Consider the following 22724-nt stretch of genomic DNA (forward strand, 5'->3'; position numbering starts at 1 on the left):
ATCATGTTCTGAGAAGGAAGTAAAAGCGGAAATGATTTTCAGTGGTTTCCTCTGTAATTCTTAAATCTTATTTACAATGGACTCAAAGGATTCAGTGACTTTAGGATGAAAAACAGAATAATGGACAATTTATTCAGCAAAGAACATGAGCAGGACAGAGGGTAATGGTGGTAGGAGGACATGCCTTTGAGTTCTGCAAATTGCATTGCCATCTTGTCTTACTGTTTCTGAATGACCCTTCTCACCTTTACTTTCAAGGACCTGCACAAACCTGCATCTTTGCTCTAATTTTGTTCTATTTTCCCTTGTCCCTTTCCTCTTTCTTTATTTCTCCCTTAATATGCTTCCACTCCTCGCTTCAAACTTTCTTTCATGTTTGTAAGCCCAATAGCCGGAAGCTCTAGGAAAAGAGATCTATACTCCCTCTATTGGTGAAAAGGGAAAAGTACTGCAATAGAGAGCTCAATTTGCATAGAGCAGCTCTCCACAACTTGAGGACGCTTCGGAGGTCACCATAACTGTACATGTAATTTGATTTTGGGTGGTAGTGAGTTCCCAGAGAGGCTCAGTAAGGGGAAAGAACTCTGATCTTTTGACAAGAGTTCATTTCCAAGGAGCCAAGACTCTGCTTATATGTCCCAAGTATTTTTGAATCCCCTCCTGTGGGGACTTCAATGCCAGAGATAATGCAGACCAATGATTTTGCTGTAAGAGACAACTCAAAGGACTTCTCAGCAATTGACAGTGCAGACTGAGCATTCCACAATGAGAGATGATGCAGAGTCAGGCATTCACTGTGAGAGATGGCCCAGAGAATGCCACAGCAAGAGACAATGCCAACTGAGGGCTTTGCTGAGAGAGCCATCTCAAATGAGTTCATAGCAAAAGACCGTGCAGAAGACAGCAGCAGAGCTAAGTGGAATCCAGAGAGTTCCTACCTGCACAGCACCTTAATAAAGCTGAATCACTAAGTGGTGGTAAGTTGGGGCACCACCAGGTGGGACCCAGCAAGCAACTTCCTGGGATTGGAGACAGACCCACAAAGAGACACGCAGGACCACTTCTAGTAATTGAGCCAAATGTGGCGTAGTGTTTGGTGGATGGGTGAGATGGTGAGGTAAAGGGACAATTCTGCAGGACATTCTCACTAGTGGAACGAGTTAGATGGACTACTGCCAAAGTTACTGGAAATGGGGAGATATTTAACGCTTATTTGCATATATATTCTATTATTGTATCTTCCCAAGTTTCTGGTTGTGTTTCCTTTCCCCTAATAGAGATTCCCTTGTTTGCACAGTCTCAAGTGCTGGCAAGTGGGGAAGTTCTGCCTGTTAAGGACACCTAGGGAGGGTGCATTTAATTTTCCCAGGATTGTGAGTGGGTGCATAAATGGTTTAGTTATTCAGGGCGGACTCTAGATATACTGAACCCAGCCCTTTTTGCTGTTAACCTTCTGGCAGAAGGATTATCTGTTCCCCCGCCCCCTTCAGTGCTTGCAGTAGTCTACTTCCTATGCCAAGTACCCTCTCTTTGCCTTCAAATTCCTTGTTAAAACCTATTTATTTCGAATATGCTTCCTACTGTATCTTGTTCTCCCCACCAGTAATCTTTGCTCAGTCCTCCCTTACCTTCAATGCTTTCCCAGGTATTAACTTTCTTTGTCGTGACTGAGCTTGTAGTTGTTTAAACAATATGATCTTCAAAACAGTTAGAGTGTCTAGTTCTATGTTTTATAAAGCACCATATATGTTTCTGACACTACAATAGATGGTACTAAAAATTAGACATTTTTCATGGTATTGCACTAATTCCCAATCTACTCACAGGGGATAATAGTGCAGATTCCACAGTAAAGGTATATACCATAGTGTGGTGAACATCAATTTTTAGTCGCCTTACCTTTATATAAATATAATTATAAATACTAGTATATAAATACTATAATTAATGCTAGCAATAAAAAGATATTGGAAAACAAGGTAGTCTTTTAAGAATTCATAGTACCCTGTTTTCTTCACTATACTGGCCAAGTTGTCTGAAATCAGCATTCTAAGCCAATGAAATTGCTGTCTGCCTGGGGCCTTTTCAGTAAAAGTCACCTACACATGTAGTGCTCATTAAGGAACTCAACTTAATGCATATGCTGGGTACAATATTGTTCCCCAACTTGGCAGTGATACTTTCAGGTGACTCTGCATGTATATTTGGATCTGCATGCAACAAGCTTTTATTGCAGAATAAAACTCAGCTGATAGTGTTAAGGTTTCTGAATTTGACCTGTTTAACTCAGAACTAAGCAAAATTGATACACACATAGCAAATTGGATACTATTAATTTAGGCTTAAACAGAGACTGGGAGTGGCTAAATCATTATGCAAGGTAGCCTGTTCCCCCTTGTTTTTTCCTACCCCCCCCCCCAGACGTTCTGGTTAAACTTGGATTTATGCTGGAAATGGCCCACCTTGATTATCATACACATTGTAAGGAGAGTGGTCAGTTTGGATGAGCTATTGCCAGCAGGAGAGTGAGTTTGTGTGTGGGGGGGGGGTGTGAGAAAACCTGGATTTGTGCTGGAAATGGCCCACCTTGATTATCATGCACATTGTAGGGAGAGTGGTTACTTTGGATGAACTATTACCAGCAGGAGAGTGAGTTTGTGTGTGTATGCGGGTGGGGGGTGAGAAAACCTGGATTTGTGCTGGAAATGGCCCACCTTGATTATCATGCACATTGTAGGGAGAGTGGTCACTTTGGATGGCCTATTACCAGCAGGAGAGTGAGTTTGTGGGGGGGGGGGGGGAAGAGGGTGAGAAAACCTGGATTTGTGCTGGAAATGGCCCAACTTGATTATCATACACATTGTAAGGAGAGTGATCACTTTAGATAAGCTATTACCAGCAGGAGAGTGGGGTGGGAGGAGGTATTGTTTCATGGTCTCTGTGTATATAATGTCTTCTGCAGTTTCCACAGTATGCATCCGATGAAGTGAGCTGTAGCTCACGAAAGCTTATGCTCAAATAAATTGGTTAGTCTCTAAGGTGCCACAAGTACTCCTTTTCTTTTTGCAAATACAGACTAACACGGCTGTTACTCTGAAACACATAGCTATGGTAGCTTTTGATACCCAGAAGTCTCATGGGAATTTCCTGAGACTTGGTTTCTCAAGAAATTTTCAGAGATGATCACTATAATTAGGTCACATGTTTACCCTCAGTTAGCATTAAGAGCTATCTTTCCCAGAAATTCAGCATATTCAGTAGAAATAGACACATCTCCTGTCTTTCAATTTTTTGAAGCAAAAAGAGAACTATTAGCAAACAATTTTAAAACATGTATATAGGATTTTGATTGGTGACTGGACATGGAAGATCTCTCTCAGTTAGTCAACAAGATTCTCCTTCCATTCAGTTGTAAGCAACCAGTGATGGGTAGGGACATGAGAAAATGTTGGGCTAATAAAGGATTACTTTTGGAAAACAAGACATGTATGGCTTTCACCCTTCAAATGGACAAGATTAGACACTTTTCTAATCCCAGGGTCGGACCCAAGATTTTTCAGAATTATGGATTCAGTGGTTTTCTAAGAATGAGATATTTAGGAATTGATGTTTCACAAAACTTTCCTGTCTTGTACTGGCCTAACTTTCCTAAAATAATTAGTGGTATTAAATCAGGCACAACTAAATAATAATTTCTCATTTTTGTTTTCTTACACCTGGCAGAATACCCTTTTCAAGATAAATTCTTGCCAAAGGCTTTGTATCTTTTCCAAGACAATTTCTGTACTGTCCCAGCTGCTAGTCATTAAAGAGTAAAATCAAATGTTCAGGAAGTTTGTCTGGAATAAAAAGTCCAGATTGTAGCTGCCAATTTTATGGGTACAAAGGAAATTGAAGTGTGGGGGGACAATGACTCATTCTTTCTTATGTGGATCTATCAATTTTTTACTTCCGTGATTAATTTCAACAGGTGGGTAAAGAATGAATCAAGCATCATATAGTGCCAGATGGAAAACAAACTAAGGCTATGTCACAACTACATTTAGGCACTTTGCCTTTGGATTCTGCCATTGCATTGTCTAATATTTTTAAGGTGCACACTCTACAAAGTAATTAGAAATCCTGATTAATCACTATTCATTATACGTACAGAATTAGAGGAATACCATATTAAAGGGTTGACTCTATTTCCACATTGTTTGTAAATTCTACTCTGCAATCTCTCTTTCTCTCTCCTGGTACAGAATTTGGATATATCAAGCATATCTTTGCTGAGACATTCCCAAGTGAGATATTATATAAGCACAACATCTTAAAGGACATTGACATTTTTTCAGAGTAGAGATCTTGTTTTTTTTAACTGGTCTGTAAAGTGCCTAGCACATTATAGGCACTATATAAATAATACAAATAATAATGATTTTTAAAATTCCATTTCAGAGACATACTGTGACCACTCACTCCACAGAAACATAGTGTAATATTGGACTTTGAGGTGCATTCTGAAATATTGAGGTTGTTATATATTAACCCCAAATGATGGTTCTAGAATGGTTCTACTTGAGGTTCTAGAATAGTTATACTTAAGGGCACAAATTTGCTTCACCAATCTAATATTACATTTGTCCAGTTTTGTGCTTATATTGGAATCAGTCACTGAAATTCAATAATGTCAGAGCAGAGTAACACAGTGGTCAGCCCGGCCCATTCTGCATGTTCTTGTATGTATCACTGCTGTTTTTCCTTTAAAAAGAAGGACTTCAGCACTCAGGAACAAGTTTACAGTAACAGAATGGGGAGAAGACTATTCAGAAAGGGAACAAATTTCAGTTTAAAAAATCTCCAAGTGCTAATATAAACACAGTGAACAAATTAAATATAAAGTAGGAAAATACTTCCACATTATTATGTATTATTATCGGTCAGTAATAATTCTACTTGGGTACATATCCAAATCCACAGCCATTGCCAATTCTGTTTCATAAGTTCCAACGGAGCATATCCTCCAGTATCCTGTAATAGAGTGAATAACATTTATGTTACAACAAAGCCCACTTGGAATTTTAGAAGCACCAATATGGATTTAAAAAAATCATTTTTGTCAATCAGTAGAGCTGCACTGAAGTCCACAGATCTTTGCTAACTTACCATGTGAGGATATGGCCCATGGTTTTTGGGTTTTGTTTTATTTATTAAAATGGCTAACTATATGTTGTTTTTGGCATATAAATGTCTTGGGACCTCCCTGCCTCTCTCCCCAAGTCCAGATGTCACAGAGAGCAGACGCTGTCAAGCCAGAACAGCGTCAGTTTTATAGGGAAAGAATGGAATGGTGACAGAACACTCTTTGAGGGCTCAGGACTTGGAAGCCACTCCCTTTGTTGGTCTGAAATAGTCTGATTCTGTTGCTCTTCAAGCCATGTTTCAAAGCCGATTCCTTTTCCCAGGCTTTCGTGGAGGGAGGAAGTAGCTGAGTGCTAGGCATTGTATTGTGTGACTGGGATTAGTGGTTACACTGAGGGATTTTGAATCTTTTTTTAAAAAATCACTGCACTTGTTTTTGTGGTTTAGGGTTGGGATTTTTAAAGGGGCTTACAGGAGTTGAGTCCCTGACTCCCGTTAAAAGTCAGTGGGAGTTGGGGTTGTGCTCCTAAATTCCCTAGGCTACTTTCAGTCTCCCACCCTTATAGGTTTTGAACCATTAAAGACTATTAAATGGAAAGATCTTCTTGAAAGACACTTTTTATGTTTTAAAAATTGAAATAAATAAAATGGAGAACTAACCTAAAATTGGTTAGAATGATCAGCACTGGGACTGGAGACCTTTATCCAGACTCCACATCCTCTCTGGGGCATGAAACTTTCATTATCCTCCAAGAGAATTCCAACAGAGGGCTTGATTCATGGACCAGTCTTTCTATTAACTTCAATGGGGGGGAAGGGTTGGGTCGATCTGACCCTGAGTGTGCTTTATTTCAACACAAGGAGAATTTTTACAGCTAAGTTATGGCACTCAACACAGCGATATAATTACAACTGCAACACAAGCAGAATTAGTAGCCAAGAAATTGGCTAGGGCTTCCTGAGAAGTGCTGAGTAGAACAGGGCAAAACTTCACAAAAAACTTTTATTTCCAGAATGAAATGAAGATTCAGCAACACCAAAATATTTTGCGAATTTATTTCAAAAAAAGTAATCATTTCATTTCAACTTTTTCTAAATAAAATATTTCAAATTTTTGATACAAAATGACTCTTTTTTTCAAAATTCCTTAAATTTTGTTTTAATATGAATCAAAAATGTTTAAAAATTAAAAGGAACATTTAATTGTGGGTCAATTAAAACATTTCATTTAACCTAAAATGATTTTTTTGTCTTTGAATTGCTGAAATTTTTTAAAAAATTTGTTTTCAATTTCACTTGAAATGTTTTCAGTTGCACCTGAAATTATTTTTACCTCATTTTTTCAGAATTGCCAGTAAACCACAGTATCCATTATTCACACAGCTCTAGTGCTGAGCACCCCAATTCCTGTTGATTTCAACAGGTCTAGGACACTTCACATCTGTAGAGTACTAACCTATGTAGAGAGCACTAAAAACAAGTCTAATATTTGGAGAGAGGAAGAGTCAGGGCAAAATTTAGTGGCTATTTTGTGAGGTCAGTCTAACTGTTCTACATTTCAAAACCCAAGCTGTTTAACAAGATGTTGGCACATACAGAATGCAAGCAGGAAGAATTTTTATTCCCTTCTTTTTTGTTTGTATGTTTGTTTGTGGAGGAGGCAGAGGGTAAACACAGCAGGATTACTGATAGCGTATAGAAGGTAGCATACTATCTCCACAGCAATCTACCACTGCAATGTACAGGGAGTACCAAAATGCAATTTTTAATTGGGTTTGACAGACTCCTGAGAATAGGAAGCATCAGCAAAATATCTGTCACAGTGTTCAGGAACCATAGCCAGAAAAGAAAGTCTCTGTAAACACATTAGCATTTTCTGAAGTTCTGCAGTCTTGTGATTTTATTTATTTATTTATTGATATTGCTCGTTATTTTGAGAAGCACTCTTTAGATGGCTATGTAATCTTAAAAAGATATTTGGGATGCAAGCCAGGGATATACTTGGGAACTTTTCCACTAGAGCAGGGAGATTATTGCTTGTTACAGAGAGTTAGTATTAGGCTCAGAGGGGACTCTGTTCAGCATTTGAGGTCAAGGTCCTTTTAGCCCAACAAGACTCACAATCATGAAAGGAGTAACCTAGAGTCCACTTATATCAACATAGTGCTGTGATGGGAATATATTCATAATTCATTGCTGGTGAAATTCATCCCATATGCAGAAGGCTAGTAGAAGTGATATGTACCACTTTGTCCCATTTAAGTCCTTGATAGGGTACAAGCCCTTGATTTAAGTGGTACAAAGGCCTTACACTGGATTTCTGCACAGGAATCAGTCTCTCAGACTATGATCAATGACACACTAATGCATTTAAGAGAAACCCCATTATTCCTATAGTCATGAGAGTGATATTAGTAAAGTGGAATACACAAATGGATTTCAGAATGACTCAATCCACCAAGTCAACAAGTCAACTTCAGAAGACTGGGATATAGATATACCACTTCCAGATAGCTAGTTATAAGAAAAACCATAATAGTCACCATTTCAAAGATGAGGCAGTCAATGATCATTTCATCATCATATATCAAATTTTGAATCCTTATTCATTCACTTCTACTCAGAGACTAAAGCAATTTAATACTCAGGGTTTTGACTCAAGTGTTTGGAACTTGCACAAGGTAGCTAGTATCATCCAAGCTGAGGTATATTGAGGTACCGAACGTCATCAGAGAGTTGGTTCTGCTGATTTAATTGAAACTGTAGAAAATTGGTACTGCTGCACCTGTAAAGCCTCCACAGCTATTTGTGTTGGTACATCTGAAAAATTCTCAAGATGTGGCATATCCTCTGGCCCTTTGTATCTAAGCATTTAAATAGCTACCTGGGCTCTCTTTAAAACTCTGACATTGCACAACAATACTGCAGTTTGTTAGCCAGTACCTTTCATATTTTTATATCTGTGGTTCAAGCACAAGACCATGGCATCTTTGCTGATGCATGGCTGTCCCGAAAAATAAAATCTAGCTGAAGTGAGTTAAGAACATAAAAGTATAAGTATAAAAGTATAAGATTGGTCATACTGGGTCAGACCAATGGTCCATCCAGCCCAGTATCCTCTCTTGCAACGGTGGCCAGTGACAGATGTTTCAAAGGGCATTATCAGAACAGGGCAATTATCGACTGATCCATCCAGTCATCCAGTCCCAGCTTCTGGCAGTTAGAAGTTGCATCCACAAGCATCTTGGCTAATAGCCATAGATAGACCTATCTTCCATGAACTTATCTAATTCTTTTTTGAACCCAGTTATACTTTTGGCTTTCACAAGATCCCCTTGCAATGAGTTCCATGGGTTGACTATGTGTTGTGTGAAGAAATATTTCCTTATATTTTTTTTTGAACTGGCTGTCTATTAATTTCATTGGGTGACCCCTGGTTCTTGTATTATGTGAAGAGGTAAATAATACTTCCTTATTCACTTTCTCTACACCATTTATGATTTTTAGACCTCTGTCATATCCCCGCTTAGGTGTATCTTTTCTAAGATTATCAGTACCAGTCTTCTTACTCTCTCCTCATTTGGAAGCTGTTCCATATCACAAATCATTTTCCTTGCCCTTTTCTGTACTTTTTCCAATTCAAATATATCTTTTTTCAGATGTGATGACCAGAACTGCACACACTTTTCAAAATGTGCATGTACCATGGATTTATATAGTGGCATTGTGATTTTTTTGTCTTATTGTCTATCCCTTTCCTATTATTTCTAACTTCTGATAGCTTTTTTGACTGCAGCTGCACACTGAGCAGCTGTTTTCAGAGAACTATGATGACACCAAGAACTCTTTCTTGAGTAATAACACGTAATTTAGACTCCATCATTTTGTATGTGTAGTTAGCATTATGTTTTCCAATGTGCATTACTTTGCATTTACCAACATTGAATTTCATCTGCCATTTTGTTGGTCAGTCACCCAGTTTTGTGCGATCCCTTTGTAACTCTTCACTCTTCACTTTGTAACTCTGCTTTGGACTTGCGTATCTTGAGTAATTTTGTATCATCTGCAAACTTTGCTACCTCACTATTGAAGTCTTTTTCAGATAATTTATGAGTATGTTCAACAGGACTGGTCCCAGTACAGATTCTTGGGGGACCCTGCTATTTACCTCTCTCCACTGTGAAAGCTGTCCATTTACTCCTACGCTTTGTTTCCTATCTTTTAACCAGTTAGCAATCCATGAGAAGACCTTCCCTCTTATTTCATGATGTCTTCCTTTGCGTAAGAGCCTTTGGTGAGGGTCCTTGTCAAAGGCTTTCTGAAAGTCCAAGTATGCTATATCCACTGGATCATTTTTGTCCACATGTTGACACCCTCAAAGAATGCTAATAGATTAATGAGGCATGATTTCCCTTTACAAAAGTCTTTTGACTCTTCCCCAACATATTGTGTTCATCTATGTGTCTGATAATTCTGTTCTTTATTACAGTTTCAACTAATTTGTCTGGTACTGAAGTTAGGCTTACTGGCCTGTAATTGCCAGGATTGCCTTTGGTGCCCTTTTTAAAAATCAACCTTACATTAGCTATCCACCATTCATCTGGTGCAGAGTCTGATTTAAGAAACAGATTACACACCACTATTAGTAGTTCTGCAATTCCATATTTGCTTTCAGAACTCTGGTTCTGGTGACTTATTTTTGTTTAATTTATCAATTTGTTCCAAAACCTCATCTACTGACATTGAAACCGGGGCAGTTTCTCAGATTTGTCACCTAAAAAGAATGGTTCAGATGTGGGACTCTCATTCACATCCTCTGAAGTGAAGAGCAATACAAAGAACTCATTAGTTTCTCTGCATTGTCCTTATCTTCCTTGAGCATCTCGTTCATTCAGGGCCCTCACTGACTGTTTGGCAGACATCCTGTTTCTGATGTACTTAAAATATTCCTTTAATTTTGTCTTTTCCTAATTGCTCTTAAAATTCTTTTTTTGGCCTGCCTAATTATACTTTTACCCTTGACATGTCAGAGTTTATGTTCCTTTCTATTTTTCCTCCGTAGGATTTGACTTCCCTTTTTTAAAATATGTCTTTTTGTCTCTAACCACCTCTTTTACTCTGTTGTTTAGCCATGCTGTCATGCTGTCATTTTTGATCCTCTTGCTGTTTTCTTTATTATTCTTATTTGGGGTATACATATTGTTTGAACCTCTATTATGGTGTTTTTTAAGTTTCCATGCAGTTTGCAGGCATTTCACTCTTGTGACTGTTCTTTTTAATTTTTGCTTAACTCGCCTCATCATTGTTTGTGTAGTTCCTCTTTTTGAAGTTGTGAGTTTCTTTGGTATTTCCCCCCTACAATAATGTTTAATGTAATTAAACTTTGGTGCTATTACTGAGTGGCTCAGCTATATTGCCCTCTTAGACAAGATCCTGTGCACCACTTAGGACTAAATCAAGAATTGCCTCTTCCCTTGGGACTTCCACAAATAGATGCTCCAAGAAGCAGTCATTAGTGGAGTCTAGAAATTTTATCTCTGCATCCCATCCTGAGGTAACATGATCCCTGTCAATATGGGGATAATTGAAATGTCCCATTATTTCTGGGTTTTCTGTTTTTGTAACCTCTCTAATCTCCATGAGCATTTCACAATCACTGTCACCATTCTGGTTGGGTGGTCATTAGTATATTCCTACTGCTATACTCATTATTCAAGCAAGACATTTCTATCCATAGAGATTCTGTGATACTGTCTGATTCATTTAAGATTTTTAGTATATTTGAATTATTCTTTCTTCCACGCATAGTGCCACACCATCCCCTCAATATGACCTACTCCGTCATCCCTACTTTGTACTCTGGTACTGCCATGTCCCATTAGTTATCATTGTTCCACTAAGTTTCTGTGATGCTCATTATTTCAATATTCTCATTTAGTATCAGGCACTCATGTTATTCCATTTTAGTATTTAGTCTTCTTGCATTTGTTTATAAGCACTTATAAAATGTGTGTACAAACACTTATAAAATTATAGGAAAGACAAGGTGCTACAATATGTAGGTGTTAATTGATGCATTACATCAGTGATATTCAGAGTGAGGCTTGTGAGCCAGAAGTAGCCCTTTAATGTGTCTCCTGTGGCTCTTTGCAGCCATAATATTAAAACAGTCTGTGATTTGACTTTAACTAATCTAAGTTATTAACCAATCAGGATGCTTTTACTATGTTATTAACCAATTGTAGTTGATAAAATAATAATACTTGGTCAGTCATTTTGCTGTGAGAATTTTGCTGTGACCAAGTATTATATATACATACACACACACAAACACACGCACAAAGAAAATATTTCCCATCATACTCTTTAAATATGAATATATAGTACTATAGCAAATGAAACAATGAATTCACACTACTTTGGCTTTTTTAGGTAATGTTAATCACTAATTTGGCTCCTAACCACTGAGGTCTGAGTATTGCTGCATTAGACACTTCAGCTGATTCACTAGAGAGAGATACATTTTAGTCATTGTTATTTATTTCATTATTGATATTGTGGTAGCAGCTAGAGGCCCCATCCCGATTGTTCTAGGTGCTGTACAAACCCATAATGAAATAATGGTCCCTGCCCCAAAGAGCTTAATGTCTATGTAGAAGACAAAAGGTGGATACAACATAGAGATAGAAGGAACACCAGGTTTTACCCTGAATGAAGAGATGTTGATCCAGAAATGCATTTATTCATACCTTAACCTTAGAAAGAAACTGTCATCTTCACATTAATGTTGCCTACATTTTTTGCAAGGCAGAATAAACAGCTTTGTTCAGAATTTTCAATATTCTTTTCACATTTTGCATGCTTTCTCCCGGTTCCTGTTTCCATTCTTCTGTTGGAGTGAGGGTGTATTGAATAACTGACCCCAATTCAAACTCTAAAAACATAAATGGAGGTGTAGAAGGGAAACAGAACCGAGTGCAGGGCATTCTTTATTAAAGGATCAAAAGTCAATACTTCTGTCTTCCTACATTCAGCATACGTTTTACATGATTTACTTCTTAAAACACAATTGAAAATAGCCTGTGATATTGGGGCTCACTAAGTCAAGTGTTTGGAAATACCTGCCACAATGTCCCCTTAACTGTTTAAAATTTGTATTCCAATAAATGTCAGAAAACTTTAAATCCCTCCTTGTCCGAGTTATACACATTTTACAGGCCTCACTTAGCTAACAACATTTCCAGATCTGCCTTCTTATTCTTCCCTCAAGGTCTATATTAAGTTGTCTATGGACATTTTTTAATAAATTTAACTTTCACCTCAGGCCAAACTGCCTTTGCTGTAGTAACCATGATGCATATATGATTTCTTTTTTTCAGACACAGTGTCCTTCATCACTGATATTAGTGTACTCCCACTTCTTGTGTAAAGGTTCACCTCTTTCTATATTCCATATCCTAGCAATTGATGTATTTCTGTCAGCTTTGTAACTCAGCTGAATCTCCATTGGTGAAATAGATCACATTTCTCTTTAAAGTTATAGACTCACAGTTGTGCTATTTTGTTCGTTATCTGAAGTTTCTTTTCTTTTTATCTTTAGGCAAAATTATTTTCAACTCATTTTTCAACTCATTATTTGCCAGCATTATCCCTTGCATCATTTTTTTTTTCAGATCTCTTGAGTCTCTTATCACAGCCTCTAAAAGTTGGTGCAAAGTATTCATCCTCACTTCATCTAGTTTCACCTACTTTTGAGTGAGTAATGCATAGCGTATGGTACTGGAAGAGAAATACAAATTTGTCTATGTGGAAATCTAACATTAATTTTACTTTCTTCATTTCTTTATGTCTCTTCTCTGACTAACTTCTGTATGCAAATTGTATTTGTTATGATACTAGTTGACTTGTAATGTATGCTGCTGCTTTTAGTAGTCACAGCTATTGGCTTTGTTAACTGGGTCAGTTATCTCACTTGTCACAGGTTATTTTGAAGAGTAATGAATGAAAATTGTAATGTACTTTGAGAGTCTTAGATACAAGGTACTAGCAAGGTATATTTATTAGTATATTAAATAACTTCCACACTGCCCAAGTAGGAAGACATGAATGTTGAGAATTAGTGCTTTCATCATTCCCATGCACTGACTACTGTGATGTCACAACCGAAAGTAGCATGATTTCAGAACTGATCTTCCCACGAGTCAAATCAAACATAACCAGTATCTAACACAGATGAATTAGGCAGGTATTTAAGGATGAGGAGAACAGCACCTGGGACTAAACCAGGTATTTGAATATTTTGCTAGTTTTGTTTTTAGGTCTAGATTCTAATCTCATTTATACCGGTGTAATTTTTAAATAACTCCACTGATTTCAGTGCAATTATTTTTTCTTACACCAACGAAACTGAGGTCATATTTTGGCCCTTAGAAAACCAAAGTTTGGATTGCCTTTCTTTCTCTTGGCTGTTGAAATAAAAGGATATCAAGACAAGAGAAATAAGAGATCATCGCTTGGATAACAGAAGCCATAGGTGCTAATTATTTATCTTCATTGTCTTTATTTTCTTGGTTTAGTTTGTTTATATTGTAAATTAAGGTATGTGTTTTATTATGTTTAAAAACCTGTGTGAAAAGGAAAATAGCTAAATCTGAAATTAATTTTTGCAGGTAAGTATATAGTGTCATTTATCAATGGCCATCAAAGTGCTTGAAATACATGAATTAAGTCTCAAAAAATCTCAGATGAAGTAGTTCAAGTATATACGGGAACTGAAGTTTCAGTGTATTTACAGTGCAGAGCAACACTGCATAATAATTCAGGACAGGAAATGAAGAAAAATACTGTATCCACTTGAAAGCAGAGTGGAAATTTCAGAAAGCACAACACAATTTAGCTGTAAGTTAGCCAGAACACTCAGGCTAACTCACCAATTATTATGAAAAATCTCATGAAATATGTAATGATCACAGGTGATAATTATATTCATTTTATGTCTTAAAACAACACCTCCTGCAGCACACTGCCCTTAATACCATGCTGGCACATTGATGCAAAAATGCCCTAGAGGAAAAAGTGCCACCTACTAAACCCCTAAAACCACTTCCTGAATCATTTATCTGTTTCCTGGAGGTCTTCCAACAAAATTACTGCTCACCAAACTCTGCTTAGCTTGCAATATCTAAGCTGATCACATCAAAAGATAGCATAGCTACAGTGCATAAAGCTGTACACACAACACTGTTAAAGAAATCCACACATGATCCAAACACAAAAACAAATGCATTAATGGTTTTAGTTATAATAGAGATAATGTATAAATAATGTAGGGAAACAGAATACACATAAAAAAGGCTAAATTGTCCTTTAAGAACCCAGATGTGATGGGGTGTACCAATCCCACACTGGTGAGATGAGGGTTAAGGAGCTGCTCTGGGCCCAAAAGGCCACACCCCCTCACCTCTGCTGAGTATGCTTACAGTGCAAAGAGCATTTAAAAGGGAACGACTCAGCTCAGTCTGGGTGGACCATGGAGGAGAGCAGTTGGGTACAGCAGACGCCTGCTGGGAAGTAGGGTTGCCAACTGTCTAATTACACAAACCCAAACACCCTTTCCCAGCCCCCTACTCCGCCCTTTCCCTGAGGCCCTACCCGTTCTCTGAGATCCCACCCCACTCACTCCATCCCCACTCCCTCCATTGCTCACTCTCCTCCACCCTCACTAACTTTCACTGGGCTGGAGCCGAGGGGTTCAGAGTCTGGGAAAGGGCTTCAGGCTGAGCTTGGGGCAGCGGGTTTGAGTGCAGGAGGAGTGCAAGCTCTGGGAGGAAGTCTGGTTGCTGGAGGGGGCTCAGGGCTGGGGGAGGAGAAGAGGGCTGCGAGCTCTGGGAGGGGGCTCAGGGCTGTGGCAGGGGATTGGGGTGCAGGAGGGGTAAGGTGTGCAAACTCTGGGAGGGAGTTTGGATGCAGGAGAGGGCTCCGGCTGGGGCAGAAAGTTGGGGTGCAGGAGGGGGCGTGGGCTCTGGGAGGGAGTTTGCGTGCAGTTTCCTCAGACCTGGGGAAGGGGGTTGGGGTGCACAAGGGAGTGCGGGGTGCAGGCTCTGGGAGGGAGTTTGGGTGCGGGAGGGGGCTCAGGGCTGGGGCAGGGGGTTGGGGTGCAGGAGGAGGTGCAGGCTCTGGAAAGAAGTTTAAGTGCGGGAGGAGAGGGCTCAGGGCTGGGGCAGGGGGTTGGGGTGCAGGACAAGGTAAGGGGTACAGGCTCCAGCCAGGCAGCACTTACCTTGGGTGCCTTCTGTGCAGCAGTGCGGCTAAAGCAGGCTCCCTGCCTGCCCTGATCCCACGCTGCTCCCAGAAACGGCCAGCACATCCCTGAAGCTCTTGAAGCGGGGGGCAGGCAACTCTGAACACTGCCCCTGCCTGTATGCACCACCCCCACAGCTCCCATTGGCCGCAGTTCCTGGCCAATGAGAGCCGTGGAGTCAGTACCCGGGGCACTGGAAGCACGTGGAGACCCCTTGCCCCGCCGCCAGGGGCAGCAGGGACATGCCGTCAGCTTCCAGGAGTGGGGCAGAGACAGGGCAGACAGGGAGCCTGCCTTAGCCCTGCTGCGCCCCCGGACTTTTAGTGGCCTAAAATCTCCCGGTTTGGCTTCAGTAGCCTCCAGGAGATAGAGCCCGGTGCCAGGAGATTCCCGGCAAAACCAGGAGAGTTAGCAACCCTACTGGGAAGTTGCCAGAGCTCCACACTGCTAGGACTGAGCCTCATAGTGCAGCCGCTGGGAGCCCACTAACAGTAAGAGCCAAGGGTGACTACTCACGGGGGCCAGCAGGAGAGAATGTGGAGGTGGGTTGGAGGAGCATAGGAGAGATCCCACATCTGACCAATGATGGGTTTGGAGAAACAGTAGCAAATGACCCTGTTTCGTAAGGCCCTGGGTTGGAACCCAGTAGAGTTGGGTAGACCTAGGTTCCCCTACCCCACCAATTCTTGCCAGAGGCCACACTACCCCAGAACTGTAGCCACTAGGCAGAGCAGCCTTTGGACTCTCATCAGTGAGTAACACTACCTTGGGCTGTAACAGCCAGATAAATCAATCCTTGGACTCTCTCCATTATGTGTCATGCTTCTGAGTACCACCACTTGGCAGTAGTGCCAGCGTGGAGCACACAGCCAACTCCCCAACATCAGGGCACTATCTGGTATTCCCCACTTGTGGAGTTTCCATCTGATCCAGCTGTCAGGGAAGAAGTGTTTCCCACTCCCAGAGAGAGACCAACAGACTAAAAGAGAACCAAAAGAAGCCAGGTCCACTCACTTCCTGGTGCTTAGTTGATCCCATGACACCACATGCAGGAGTTACGTAGCCTGCCTTCCTTGTCTGCCAAATCTAGCCTAGCCCAGTGGGGTCCTGATCCATGACTAGGTCTCTTACATGACACAGTAATACAGATAATAAAGAAATAATAATTGTGTGTGTGTGATGGAGGGACTGGTTGCTTGAGTCATAGTTAATTTGGATCAGCATGTCCTGGGGTTTTAAGGCTGTGTGCACATGGTGGTGAAATGATGCAACAGAGAATGGCTATTACCTAAGCTGAGCCCATGCCCATTCTTTCCTGGATTCAGAGCCCAATTCTCATGGAATGCCCACAGAAGTGCTTCCAGGGGGTAGAGGTAAAGAGGGTAGAAGAACTCTTTCAATGACCTCCATGTCCCCTTTTTCCAGGCATGTTGGCTGCTTTATGCTCTTCTCAATTGCATATGCAGAAGGAACCATTTGGCACCAAATATTTATTGTTACAGCAAACACAGTGGAAGCTTTGTTTTATACTTTAACAAAGGGTGCCACCGTAAAAAACAGTCTGAACACAATACCTCACATCCTTATCTATTCTAGTGCTAAATTTTCTAGAATTACTGTCCAGATGTACAGATATGGTAAGCTGTTCCTTCCAGGAACTTTACTGAGTAAATCAATTGGGGTCTGCTAACTAACCTCCTCCTCCACAAAGTTTCAGTACTGTTTGAAGTTCATAACTTTGTTAAAGGGCATTGATTTTTATTTTTAAATATATAAAAAGGCAACTAAGGCTTCTTTTTAGGTTGAAACCATTTTCTATGTATTACACTTTACTGATAGTAGTCTTTATAACCTGAATCTAAAAGTCTGCTTTACTACATAGACTTATCTCTGTTTTTATCTGAATGCATAGCATTCATATTTAATGATAATAGATCTCCTCTAGAAATATCACTAGTATGCAATGACAACTTTCTTCTGGTTTAAACATAGCTTTCATGAACATGGAGTAAAGTCAGAAGAACAAGGTTTCTATTTACAGTATTTGGACTTTTTCTGTCTTTTATTATCTTAATAGGCAACAGCATGAACAAAATGCCTTATAAATCTTTTAAATGGTGCATGCATAAATTAGATGAAATACATGTGATTTGTATCTCATTAATAACAACAAAAAATGGTTTAAGGAGACTATGTCCAAGATTAGCACTGTAAGAAAACTTCCATACCTGAGGCGAGATAAAGGAAAGTGTCACTTTTGCCAAGCTACTTTGTGAATTTCACAGTGTTAAAATCTTTTATCCTTGACAAAAAAGAGCTTTTTAAAAAATAAAATAAAAGTAGCAAAAATGTCCTCTGCCACACAGTCAAACAGAGGAAGGTCAACTTTTAAATTCAGCTTGGAATATTATGAATTGTTGAATCTGAGTCTCATACATGTGATTAAAAAGTGCCCAGTGTCACAACACGATTTCAGAAGGACCAGGAGAGAGTTATCCAGTTGTTAAAATTGGAGGAAAGGATCAATAGTTATTAATAATTATTTATTATTATTATTATTATTTATAGGCTCCAGTTGTCCATTTTTTGTATTATGATGTCTTTGAGAAAAGGGCCCCATGTGGATTGAATGGTTCTGAGGGAAAAGGTAGGGGATGGATTAAGTAGAATAAAAATACAAATATTTTATACTTCTATCACACCTTTCACAGGAGCTCAAAGAGTTTTTTATAAATATAAATTAGTTAAACTTCACAACATGCCAGACCCTAGAATGAATCGTTAATAGATTGGTAAATAAGGGTGCAGTTTTCATTGTGTTGCATAGGCTTGTGGGGTGGAACACAGACTATAGTCCCACCTACAGTGTCAGCAGAGTTTAGGTAAGTGGCATCATACTCTGTAAATCTGAGTGACCTGGCTAGCTAGCCCATATATCTGCCCTATGGGGCTGGAAAGTTTGGATGGGATTTTCAAAAGCGCTCAGCATTAGCCTTGCCCTCCTCCCACTGAAATCGATGAGACATCAGTAGGAGCAGAGTTGGGCCAACGCTGTGTGTACCTTACCAGGAAAAAGGCTATGACCTCTCAGGTTGCTTTTGAGAATGTACAACGATAGCTGAGATTCTGCTAACAGCGTCATTGTGTGATGAAATTGCTGCAGATCCAAATGTGTCTTTCTCAAGAGCCTTGTTAACAAAATGGAAATCTGCCTCTTTGACCCAGGTGGGTTACATATATAAATACAAAATTGCTATTAAAATTACTTATCTGCTGTTTGAGTTATGTATCATTGATTAATGTGTTTGTGTAAAGCTAGTTGTTTGAAGAAAAATGTAAGAGTAAAGAAACTAGAGGGATATCAAAAGAGAGCACACTGCTTTTGTTGGGGTTTCCAGGTGAATGTCTAGATGCATGATTAATAAAAGTGTGTCTCGCAGAATATTTAAAAAATATGAAAGGCTATACACTGGAAAAGGGTAAATGAGTAAGCACTGGAAAAAAATCAATGATTTTATTTCCATTTTCATTATTAAAATTCAAATTTGAGCCATTTACTTTCGCAGTTATTTCTGTAAATCCTTTGCAAATATCTCCTGCTGTGTACTGCCAAGCAAACTTATCCTATGCATAATGGGCTTAATCAACTTCTTATAAGTCTTCCAAAATAAAGGAACATCTGGGGCTATGTACAATGTAAAATGTCACAGACACTGTTTTCCCTATTATTCCTTAGGAATACACTGAAACCAATTATGTGCCAGGCTCTACATATCAATCAGCTAAAATCAGCATAATACAGAGACTCAGGGACTCAAGAACACTTCTTGATGCGATGGGTAATGCGATAGGTGACTTTACAACCAATGACTGATAATGATGCCAGAGACTGTAAAGAGGGATAATGACAATTCTCAGGACTTTTCTCACCTGAATTTAAAAAAATGATCTACAATTTTTTAGATTATATGCCATTGATTTCTGCTTCTACCAAGTTGTGTCAAAGTTAATAAAATAGTCCATGTCACTAAGAGCAACTGCATGTTATGACATGCAGAAAGCAGTTCTGTCTTGTCAGTATTACAAAACAGAAGTAAAGGCTTGAGCCAGCAAGATCCTGAGCTCTCTGGCCCAATCCAGTAAAGCAGTTAAGCATGTGCTTTATTTTAAACATGTATGTGCTCCCATTGACTTCAATGGGATTATGCACCAGCTTAAAGTTAAGCCTGTTCTTAAGTGTTTTGTGTGATCAGCTGCTGAATGCTCAGCACTTTAAAGGATCAAGCCCTAAAATGAGATATTACCACATACTTTTTAACTGAAAAGAAAATGATGGCAAAACATTCCTTTTTGATTTTCTAAAATGCTTTCTTTTCAGAATACTCTTCCTCTCCCTGCTTGTAGGTTAAATTTTTCTCATACTGGTTTGAAAACATAGTGCAGGCTGCCTATTGTCTTCTGAGGCTGAGCATTAAGAAGATTTGCAGGATGGAAAATTAGGGTAGGATGAAAGGGTAATAACATGTCAGTGGTGAAAATGAATAAAGACAAACTATAGGCAATAGGAAAAGAACACTAATAACTGTCACTGGGAAACCAGACATTATGCATTAATAAAGTTCCTTTCTTTTTACTTTGAAATACCATTTTCTCAGCATTAGTAACAATAATAATGGGCTTCTTCACTGCCTTAGAATGTATGTCACATTTTTACAAGGGCAATCACATGGCTTTATGAGGCTGTCCTGCTGTTCCATTGCTGCTATATTAAATCCAATGGACCTGTTTTTAAGAGGCTTGGGCTAGCGTATGAGGTACAAAGTGTTGATTAAAAAATAAAGGATATATGCTCAACCAGAGAAATAAAAGATGTACATCACATTCATATTTTGTGTGGGTTTTCAAAAGAACAGACAAGCAGATGTTTTTTTTCCACAGTTTTCTTCTGCTTTAGCCATTTTAGTTTCTTCTTTCCAGTGAATGGACTGTGATTCAAAGTTTCAGTGTGTAAAAGCTTGGGTCAGGTCTGCCTATAAGAAGTAGGTTATATTTCTGAACTGCCACAAAGTGTCAAAGTTTCAGAACATTACAGTTATGTCAGAACAGGTAGATTGTTTATTACACTGTGGACAACGTGCTAAACTAGATGATTCATGTGGACAAAGGTGATCTAGTGGATACAGTGTACTTGAACTTTCAGAAAGCCTTTGACAGGGGCCCTCAGCAAAGGTTCTTAAGCAAAGTAAGCAGTCATGGGACAAGAAGGAAGATCCTCTCATGGATCAGTAACTGGTTAAAAGGGCAGGAATAAATGGTCAGTTTGCACAGTGTATAGAGGTAAATAGCAGGCTCTCCCAAGGATCAGTATTAGGAGCAGTGTTTTTCAATATATGGTCATAAATGGTCTGGAAAAAGAGCTAAAAAGTTTGCAGATTATACAAAATTACTCAAGATAGCTATATTCAAAATGAGTTACAAAGGGATCTCACAAAACTGGGTGACTGACCAACAAAATGGCAGATGAAATTCGGTGTTGATAAATGCAAAACATTTGCACATTGGAAAACATCATCTTAATTATACATACAAAATGATGGAGTCTAAATTAGCTGTTAACACTCAAGAAAGAGATCTTGGAGTTATCATGGATCGTCCTCTGAAAACATCTGCTCAGTGTGCAGTGGCAGTCAAAAAAACTATTACAATGTTAGGAACCATTTGGATGGGGATAGATAATACCATATATCATATATATATATATCATAATGCCACTGTATAAATCCATGGCACACCCACGCCTTGAGTACTGTGTGCAATTCTGGTTACCACATCTCAAAAAAGATACAGTAGAATTGGAAAAAGTGTAGAGAAGGGTAACAAAAATGGTTAGTGTTATAGAACAGCTTCCAAATATGGAGAGATTAAAAAGACTGGGGCTGGTCATCTTAGAAAAGAAACAACTAAGGGGGAATATGCTAGAGGTCTAAAAAAAATCATGAATAATGTAGAGAAAGTTAATAAGGAAGTGGTATTTACCCCTTCACATAACACAAGTATCAGAGGTCACCAAATGAAATTAATATTCCCCTGGTTTAAAGCAACCATAAGGAAGTATTTCTTCGCACAATGCACAGTCAACCTGTGAAACACATTGCCAGGGGATGTTGTGAAAGCCAAAATATAACTTAGTTCAAAAAAGATTTAGGTTAGTTCATGGAGGATGGATCTGCCAATGGCTATTAGCCAAGATGGTCACAGATGCAACCCTATACTCTGGGTGTCCCTAAACTTTTGACTGCTAGAAGCTAGGACTGGAAGACAGAGGATGGATCACTTGGTAAATTGCCCCATTCTGTTTATTCCCTCTGACGCATCTGGCACTGTTCACTGTTAGAAGACAGGATACTTTGGTTAAATGGGTCATTGGTCTGAGCCAGTATGGCTATTCTTGTATCCTTATGTTCTTAGGGGTCTGATGTTGAGCTTAACTGGTCCATTGGGGACTTAAAAGGGCCTATACCCTAGCATGAATCCTGCCCATAGTGTGTGAAAGAAACTGGGTTTGCAGAAGCATTGTAATTACAGCTGTGCCAATAACTGATTTTTCAGTTTACTCGCTGTACTGAGAAACTAGGGGGGATTTTCTTTCTGTCTGATCTGAAACAAATTTTTAAAAAAAATAAGAAAACCAAAAAGGCAAAAAATATATTTTGGGGTCCTGTGATTTCATGCATTTTTATATTTTTAATTTTTAAAGGAAATTAAAGGAAATTTTGAAATAAAAAGTCATTCCAAATTGAACACCACAAACATTTAGGTTTCAGAGTAACAGCCGTGTTAGTCTGTATTCGCAAAAAGAAAAGGAGTACTTGTGGCACCTTAGAGACTAACCAATTTATTTGAGCATGAGCTTTCGTGAGCTACAGCTCACTTCATCAGATACATACCGTGGAAACTGCAGCAGACTTTATATATACACAGAGAATATGAAACAGTGGGGTGGGAGGAGGTATTGTTTCATATTCTCTGTGTATATATAAAGTCTGCTGCAGTTTCCACGGTATGTATCTGATGAAGTGAGCTGTAGCTCACGAAAGCTCATGCTCAAATAAATTGGTTAGTCTCTAAGGTGCCACAAGTACTCCTTTTCTTTTTACAAACATTTAGGTATTTTGGAATTTGGTTTGCTTTGTTTTTGACCCAAAAATGGGCAAATTCAATATACAAATTTGTGAAATATTTTAGTTAACACCTATCTTCATTTTTTCGTTGAAAATTTCACCCAGCTCTAACTTTAAGA

General features: G+C 39.0%; 1 protein-coding gene across 5 annotated transcripts in view; it reads right to left on the reverse strand.

The window, feature by feature from the left end:
- Window positions 1-4900: 4900 nt before the first annotated feature.
- TAFA5 (TAFA chemokine like family member 5) overlaps window positions 4901-22724 on the reverse strand; it is a 783444-nt gene continuing 765620 nt past the window's right edge. For all 5 annotated transcript variants that reach the window (XM_075124474.1, XM_075124478.1, XM_075124479.1 and 2 more), the window contains one exon: window positions 4901-5013. In XM_075124474.1, the coding sequence (XP_074980575.1) occupies window positions 4906-5013 (108 nt within the window). In that variant the 3' untranslated portion in view covers window positions 4901-4905. The remainder of the gene's footprint in view (window positions 5014-22724) is intronic.

Source organism: Caretta caretta, chromosome 1 (genome assembly GCF_965140235.1).
Source record: "Caretta caretta isolate rCarCar2 chromosome 1, rCarCar1.hap1, whole genome shotgun sequence".
NCBI lineage: Eukaryota > Metazoa > Chordata > Testudines > Cheloniidae > Caretta > Caretta caretta.